The 9448-nt window shown below is 36.2% G+C and overlaps 1 protein-coding gene across 1 annotated transcript in view; it reads right to left on the reverse strand.

Annotated features, from left to right (window-relative positions):
• Positions 1-2129: 2129 nt before the first annotated feature.
• The window catches only part of LOC115212898, a 54123-nt gene continuing 46804 nt past the window's right edge, over positions 2130-9448 (reverse strand). The window contains exons 3-5 of the mRNA XM_029781697.2: positions 6896-7063; positions 6659-6770; positions 2130-5811 (exon numbers count right to left, since the gene is read on the reverse strand). Of these exons, the coding sequence (XP_029637557.1) occupies positions 3379-5811; positions 6659-6770; positions 6896-7063 (2713 nt within the window). The 3' untranslated portion in view covers positions 2130-3378. The remainder of the gene's footprint in view (positions 5812-6658; positions 6771-6895; positions 7064-9448) is intronic.

The raw sequence follows: 9448 nt of genomic DNA on the forward strand, positions 1-9448 counted from the left end.
TTATACAAATCCACAATTTTTCAGTTAAAGGGCTCGCACTTTCTATGGTCATTGAAAACCGTCCAAGGGTGGTCGTGCACATCTTTACATTTCCCCAGTCACCTCGCAAAGCCATTAAAAAATCAATAGAAGTGACTTTTTTGTGAATTTTCTATCCAAAACCCAATGAAAATGCCTGAAACTTGATACGCCAATTGAATGCCAGCTAGCTTTATGTGATTGGTCGGAGATTTGGACAGTACTCGCGTGTATGTGTGCATGCATGCACTAGCACTATGACCCGGTGTTGCCAGGTCATAGTGCTAGTTAGTATATAAATTGTGAGCAGGAGACAAATTATTTCAGCCAAGGACAGCAAGTTTTCAGAAATATTAGTTTCGTCCCAACATTTTCTGAGCTTCAACAGTCGCACACCATTCCACTACTGCCATTACTTGGTTTCCATTTCGATTCATTTTTCACGCTCATAAAATAAATACCAACAATATAATGACTATTCATAACTACTCTCTCTCTGTAAATATTTGCCTTGAGGCATTTAATTTTATTTTCATTTCTTCATAAAATTATCCCAAGAAAGTCCAATACACAGGACAAGAACATGAAATATCTGTCCAACAGATATGTTGTCTTGACCTATCTGTCTCTCGCAAGATGATTACTGTTCTGAAGTGATGAGATCCAACTGAAATATCATTTTCCAATTTATTTAAATGCTGGAAATGTTGATTTGTTAATCTGTCATAGTGAGCATTATAGAAGCCTCTAGCTGAAACAATGTAAAGATCATCATCATCATCGTTTAACATCCACTTTCCATGCTAGCATGGGTTGGACGATTTTGACTGAGGGCTGGCGAACCAGATGGCTGCACCAAACTCCAGTCTTGATCTGGCAGAGTTTCTACAGCTGGATGCCCTTCTTAACACCAACCACTCCGCGAGTGTAGTGGGTGCTTTTTACGTGCCACCACCACAGGGTCCATTCAGGCAATACTGGCAACAACCTCGCTCGAATCCATTTACACATACCACTGGCACAGGTAAGGTGATGTTGGTAACGATCACGCTCGAATGGTGCCCTTTAAGTGCCACTGGCATGGAAGCCGGTTAGCCGCTGGTAATGATCACGCTTGATAATGCAGGAAGAATGAAAAAGCTAACAAGAAAAAATTATGAAGAAAAAGCAATATTAATAAATTACCAATATTTTCTTTAACTGGCTGTACACTTGTTCCAAGAAAATTGGAAGAATTTTTCAGGGCTGCTGGGCTATGAGGCATGTAACATGTTGCAACATTATGACAAAGAAAGAATTATATGGAAAGGAACTTTTTTCTAGTTGCTAAAGAGAACGGGGGTTGGTATTTATCAGTGTGAAAACCTGATTTGACATAAGCTGTTTTCCATTCCATAACTTTCAGTTCAAGTCTATCCACCAGGTCTACTGGCCTCACAACTTCCCTACCAGTTGAGTTACAAAGGATAAAGAAAGAAAAGTAATTGCAATAATTCTGTTGTGCCTGGGGAGAGTCGTTTTCTTTTTGTGCCTTATAATATAACATACTCACCGGTAAAATTTCATTTTTATTCTCCTAAAATTTTCGTTGCGTCTTGCAACCTTTTCAATAGTTTTGACTCTGAAAAAAGTCAAAACTATTGAAAAGGTTGCAAGACGCAATGAAAATTTTAGGAAAATAAAAATAAGAATAAAGTGGAAATTTTACTGGTGAGTGTGTTATATTATAAGGCACAAAAAGAAAATGACTCTCCCCAGACACAACAAAATATGTTTCAACACACGAACTCATGTAAAGAATCTTGCAAACCAAATCCAAAAATGAAATAATTACAATAAAGTTACATTATTCATCATCATCATCATCATCATCGTTTAACGTCCGCTTTCTATGCTAGCATGGGTTGGACAGTTCAACTGGGGTCTGGGGAGCCCGAAGGCTGCACCAGGCCAGTCAGATCTGGCAGTGTTTCTACAGCTGGATGCCCTTCCTAACGCCAACCACTCCGAGAGTGTAGTGGGTGCTTTTATGTGCCACCGACACATAAATGTGATAAAACCAAAGACAAAATAAGTGAACAGGTTAAGAATAAAAAACACTAAATAACAGATGAATATGACCATAGTATTTATTTTAAATAATAAACCCATATGGAAGTTATGAAGAAACTACCATACAGTAATGTAGGTTGTTATGCCACAGTTGATGGTCAGAATGAGACATTGGACTGTGTCAGAAACAATTCAACTTCAGCAGCTGTTCTAGCTGTTTCACTTGGAGATTAAGAAAGAGTGTGTGCATGTAGGTGTGTGTGTGCGCATGTGAGTGTATGATGTATGTATATGTGCATGTGTGTGTGTGTGAATGTGTGTGTGTATGTCTTATACACACATACACACAAACACACTCATACATATATGTGAACTGATTAATGTTTTGTTTTTTTTATGTAAAATTTATCAAAACAGTTGAACATTAATTGAAGGATCACTCAATAATTTTCAGTAGAGTATCATATATATATTTTACAAAGACAAAATTGACAGTGACTTCAAAAGTTTTGGCTTTACTTGCCACCTATCAACAGTCTGACGATGGCTGGTAAGGCAAAACCTTGAAATCACTGTCAAACTTTATTTTATAAAATACATATGAATACACACACACACATACATGCACACACACATAGATGAAAGCTATATATATATTATTATATACACAACAATTGATTTTAGCAAACTTTTTATAGTCACCCATATGAAGATAAAATAAGATAGGGAAATAAAACAAAATTGAATAAAAATCAACAATTTTTGTCCTGAATTCATCAGGCCCATCTAATTTTCTTTTCCTTTTGCTCAAAGATAACAATCTAATTTAAAAGATAAACAAGTGTTATAAAAACTGGGAATAGGGGAGCATCATATATATTAATAAGATTGAAATGAATCAAATGAAATAGCAGCAGCAGCTTAGTGGAAAAGGTAAAATATATTGAAAGAATGTATATGCAGAATAAGTTTGGGCATTGCAAATGTGAAAGTAAAGAATGAGAGAGAGAGAGAGAAAGAGAAAGTGTGATAGAGAGATAGATGGAGAGAGGGGAAATAAGGAAAAAGTAGAGGAATAGATAAGCTAAATAAAATGAAAAAAATTAAATAAAAGAACAAAAAAAAACACTGTTCATTAAAATAGGGAGTTTGGGATATTTTTACTGTTGAGTTGGGACTGTATCATAGTTGTGGTTAGAAGAGCAGCCACTAAAATCCAAACAGTAAAGTTTGAAATTTACATAATTTAGCGAAAATTAGCCCCACTTGTTCCTGGAATATTAGTAAGTGGGATCATTAATTAAAATGTCAAGTATCAGTATCCATTGGAGACTCTTCACAATGTTGATGTGTCTCAGGAACATATCTGGTTGTGGATTGTTCAGGCTTGGAAGGGAGATACTGGTGTTCAATGAGAGTGTCTTCAGGTTTGATGCTGGCATCGTACATCTTTCTAAGAAACTGCTGTGTAGTTGATGCTGGCTGTGCTTTGGAGATATCTTGGTCAACACTAACACTTTCATGAACATCAACAAAGTGCGATGGGGGCATTTCAATCACAGGCAACTGTTGAGATGAGGCAGGGTTATTGTTTCCAGTAGAAGTGAGATCAACACCAGCTGACTGAAAAGCTGATTGGTGTACTGTAATAAGCTTTTCTGGACTAGTTGATTCTTGTATGACCATTTCTTGAACTGTTTCTTCAGAAATAACTTCACAAGATTCTAATGATGTAGGCTTAGATTTACAAATGATTGTGCAAGATTCAATAGTAGTTGGCTGAGGAGTACTTGGAGATGGCAATGAGCTTGGAGTATCAACTAGAGTTTGATTTTTAGATGGCTCTGAGGGAAAATAACTGCTGATGGGATTGATGATGGCTAAGTTTTCTGGGGTGGGCAATTCTAATCTTTTTTTTGTGTTGTGTTCAACTGGAAATATTTCAGTTGAGCTTTGGTGAGGTTTTGCATCCTTCTGACTGTTATTTTCTACTGAAACAATGGGTTGAGATTTTATACTAGATGATTCCTTTTTAGGGGTAGAAATTTCAACAGAGGTTAAATCCTTGTTCACATCTGAAGGAAAACTAGGAGTTTTCTCAGTTTTCAGTGAACATGACAAGCTAGTTGTTGGTTTGGGTTCTGCTATAACTGATTGTGCTTTGGGGTGATCAATACGTGATACATCTAAGGACCTGGGTTGAGTAACAGTATGGTGTTCAGACTCTTTGTTAATAGTAGGGCTTGGTATTAAACTAGTTTCCCTTTCAGTCACATTTGATGTTGGCACTGAAACAGATATCTCTTTATGGGCCAGATTTGGTGATGGCACACATGAAGGCATCTCTTTCTGAGCAACTACACACAGCTCTGCTTTTGGTTCAATATTAGCCTCTGACACTGTTGGAAATTGTTTTTTAGGAATTGCAACAGGAGCAGTTTCTTTTTGAAATTCTTTCACTGATGAAGATTTGTTTGCTTCAGACACATTTGCTGACAACACAGCATGGGGATCTTGTGGAGGAGTAGCTTCAGTAACTGATGTTGGCATTAAACTCTCTTTTTTGTGATCATGAGCTGTGGCTACTGAACTAGAAGATTCTGTGGCAGCAAGACATTGAGGGGAAGATTTTTCACAAACATTTAAATCCCAAGAAGAGGTAACTGTTTCGCTCTTGCTATGTTTTGAACTTGTTGACACTTGTTTATGTTTAGACATTGAAGAGAAATCTTTATGACTGAAATTAGAATGAGAATCTGATTTTGAAACTTTGGGGACAAAACTGGACCCAAGCCCTGATTTTGATGATTCATGTTTAGTAACAGAAGGTTTTGTAGCTATTTTAAATGCTTCGTGTTTAGTGTGTGGTTTGGATTCTGAAGATAAAAATTCAGGTTTGGTCACAGAAAATGTAGATTTTGATAATGATTCTTGCTTTTTAAAAGGATTTTGTGTGCATGACAGAGATTTTTGTTTAACAGTGTGGGAATAATCTTGTGTAACTATAGTTGGAATTTGTGCTTTGCTAGAATGCTCAGATTTAACAAAAGAATATTTTGAAACTGAAGGACTCTTATGTTTGTGTGCTGGATTTTGTGTTACTGAAGAACTGTCTCGTTTCATAGAAGGATGATCATGTCCTGAAATCTTTCTTTCAGATTTGCTCACAGAAGAACTTGGCTCCTTATGTGTGAATGAAGGCTCCTTTTTGGTAACAGAATGCTCTTTTTTCCCTGACAATTCCAGTTTACAACCAGATGCTTTCTTGTGGTGTTTGCCACTGGAATCGGGAATCACAGACTGGGAATCATGATGGCTTTTAGAAATTGATTCTGACTTGGTATGACAGACTATGGTTTGTGGAGCTAATGGTACAGATTCATGTGGCTGCTTTTGTGGATGTGATGAATGTGTATGATTATCAGGAGTTAGCTGCTTGGCTTCAGGGTCTTCTGACTTTACATTGTGAACTGAAGGTTCTTGCTTAACAGAGCTTTCTTGTTCCATAGGTTCTTCTTTGTTTTTATCTGCTTCGTCCTCATCATCAGTTTGAAGATCAGGATAGTAGCTGCGTAATCTCACATGCCAAGCAATGCTTGTAACTGCTGACACAGTTTTGAACTGGTGTACAACATTCCTTGGGATAAAATAGATATCATTATGTCGGAGTTGAATACGTGCATAACGGATACCTTCTCTATGCAACTGGTTCAATTTTGCATCCTCCACCCAGGTAACACACTAGAAAACAGAACAATAGAATTTTGATTTATATGATAGTTTTACAAGAATGAAAATTTAGGAAAAAACAAATGTCATACTTCATATAATGTTTTAATATCATGGTATACCTATTTCTTTACTACCAATAAGGGGCTAAACACAGAGTGGACAAACAAGGACAGACAAACGGATTAAGTCGATTATATCGACCCCAGTGCGTAACTGGTACTTAATTTATCGACTCCGAAAGGATGAAAGGCAAAGTTGACCTCAGCGGAATTTGAACTCACAACCTAACAGCAGACGAAATTACGGCTACGCATTTCGCCCGGCATGCTAACGTTTCTGCCAGCTCGCCGCCGCCTTAGTATAGATTTTTAGATCTTGCATTATAGATTTCTGAAGTTGGACTAAAGTGTATGAATTAATGTATGTTTCTTGAGATTTTTATATTTTTCTTTCTTTTGCTGCCGTTACAGATTTAGTAGGTTTGTTGTATCCCTTCAATTTAGTTGCCTTCATCTCTTTGGCTCATATTACCTGCACCTGTCTATGTGATTAGTCTCAACTACAAAGGCAGATTAAACATGAAGCAGCAATAATTTCATTCAAGATTTAATTCCAGCAAAATAAAGATAAAATTGCGAAGGATTAAAGACCAAAACAGTAGCTTGACAAAAGGTCACTAAAGACACAACCTATATTTTTCCTGCCAACAGACTTCTTGTTAGAAATAATGTTTGTATTACTGGAATCGAAGGCTCTACTCTTAGAATTTATATCAACTGTAATCAAGCATAAATGTTTAACCTTCTTCCCTACTAGAACAGCAAATGTACAATTTGAATAAGTTTATGATACCTACTTGTGATACAGGGGGTTCATGTAAATCAAGTTGCATCTTATTAACTAATTCAAGGAAATCTCCTGGGTGGAAACAGATCACATCTTTAACAATTCTGTTCTGCTTTGGAATTCTGTAAAATTAGAACATTGGATGTGTTATTCCAGCAAGAATAATTTTTGAAAAGAAAGATCAAAAGAAAATCAACAGTAATGAATTGAAAATTCTAATTTGGCAAAACAATGAAAGAAACCATACTCTTTTGGTTTATTGACAGCTTTCAGTACCCCTACAGCTGCAGTTGTGCGCCTATCAAATCCATGTCCCACATGGTCAGCATGGCAACGAGTTCTGTCCTCCACTAAAATTTCCCGTGGTTCTGATGCACGAGGTAAATACTGTAAATTTTTCAACTCATTCATCCCTCTGGAAAAAAAAGAAAAGAAAAAAAAAAGACTCAATTCATTGCAACACAACCTTTTCAGAAAGTTTTAAAGAATACTCTAAGATAATGAATAAATATCATATGCAACTGAGAGGCTGAATTTTCTAAGTGGGTAATGCTCCAGGCACTGATACTGGTGTTCTATGACTAAATACTGCCTGTTCAACTGAGAGAGATAATTATAAAGTATAGAATGCTTTCAGATGGTAAGAGTAACAATATTGATCTTTATAGTGCATGGTACTTTTGTATTCAGCAAGAAGCAGAAAATTTTAAATTTCAATACAAAAAAAAGAGTTCCAAATTCATACAATAAAAACCCATGTAATAGGGTTTTACCCTATACAGTGTAATTTACGCAGGTGATCTTCAGGATAAAAATTGTTAAAAAAAAAAAGCTTCTACCCGGGTAATTCGCACCCAAAAGTTTTCAGAATTGCAGATATGGCCAGGGGGAAAAGGTTTTCAATTTAGTTGTATTTAGCATAATTTCACTTATGATTAGATTTTACTAAATATTCATTAAACAAAATTAATTTGTTTAACAAGTATCACATTGAAAGTTATTTAATTACAAAGTTTTTTGTGTTGTTTATAATAAACTTTATTTTACATTTCTTGCCCACAAGAGATTATGTCTGATCTTTAGCATACTTCTGTATGTCTTCTCAAATCACGATCACAGGAAAAGTTGTTGATAATTCTTATCAACAAAAATAAAGCTGATAAATACGCACAAGTGTTGCAAAATAAGTCTAATTACCAACCAACATCAGCTTGGATGACACTTTACTCAACCGACAGAGGAAGGTGACCGATCAAACTGATTATGTAAACAGAATTCTGATTGGTTGAAAGCGTCTTCTTTTCTCAAGCTCTGATTTTCTGCCTATTCTTGTCGGAACCTTTGATACGAAGCATCAAATTTTAATCCCTTTCACACTTATAAAATGTCAAGCAAACTTTAAAATTTATCATTACTGTTTTAGCCAGGAGACCAAACTGACAGTTTGGTAACCTGCTAAAATAAACATTAAAAATCGAAAGGAGAAAATAAACAGCTTTGCAAGTTTAACTCAGTGTTTACTGAACAAGAGAGGTGTGAAATTTAAGAAGCGACCTGTTAGAATATACACGTCTGTGAGGAGACATAGACAAGAATAGCAAAAATCTACTACACCAAAAGAACTGGCAATACATACAAGTGTTCTATGAAGAGAACATAAGATTGCTGCATAATTCAACCTGAATGTGAAATGACATTAAATACTGTATAAGGTAAATGAAGGTTTCTATAGGAATGCTAAGTCATATTCACTTAGTGAGTTTACATGCGCAAGGATGAATTATGATGTTGTGATTGGCATTAGGTGCAGAAAGAGCTGATAGTGGCGATGTTGGCGGTGATAAATTTCATTGTCCTAATTGTGTAGAAAGCGAGCAACAGCTTCCTGGAGGTGAACCAAGCTAGACTTCTTAAGTGGAGAAAACCGGATCTATTTAAGGAAATTGCTGGACTCCATTGCAATAGGTAGAAACTCCAAGAAAATGTAAAATATGGCGTGGACTGTGATTACCAGCATGAACGTCAAACTTCAAAAAGAAGTTAACCATTAATGGTTTTAGTAAATTTATACAGAAAAAGTAAGCGTTATACCGTCCAGCATAAATAAAAGTCAACTTCATTATATTTTTTTCTGGGAAAACCTATTCTAACATTAAATGAGTCAACTTCCTGTATGAATGTTTACATTTGTGTCATTTTCCAACAAAAAAATTTCTGTAAACAATCTACTCATGTAATTTACGCACCCACCAAAGTTTATTTTTTGTTTTTGCCAAAAAAAGTGCATAAATTACATGGGTTTTTACAGCGGGTTTTTTTATAGGTGCAGGAGTGGCTGTGTGGTAAGTAGCTTGCTTACCAACCACATGGTTCCGGGTTCAGTCGCACTGCGTGGCACCTTGGGCAAGTGTCTTCTGCTATAGCCTCGGGCCGACCAATGTCTTGTGAGTGGATTTGGGAGACGGAAACTGAAAGAAGCCTGTCGTATATATGTATATATATATATATGTATGTATGTGTGTGTATGTTTGTGTGTCTGTATTTGTCCCCCTAGCATTGCTTGACAACCGATGCTGGTGTGTTTATGTCCCTGTCACTTAGCGGTTCGGCAAAAGAGACCGATAGAATAAGTACTTGGCTTACAAAGAATAAGTCCCGGGGTCGATTTGCTCGACTAAAGGCGGTGCTTCAGCATGGCCGCAGTCTAATGACTGAAACAAGTAAAAAGAGTAAAAAGAGAGTAACCTGATTATGGCATTAGTTTAGAAATTAAACAAATGCAACAATACCAGACCTACTT

The sequence above is a fragment of the Octopus sinensis genome, linkage group LG6, assembly GCF_006345805.1.
Source record: "Octopus sinensis linkage group LG6, ASM634580v1, whole genome shotgun sequence".
NCBI lineage: Eukaryota > Metazoa > Mollusca > Cephalopoda > Octopoda > Octopodidae > Octopus > Octopus sinensis.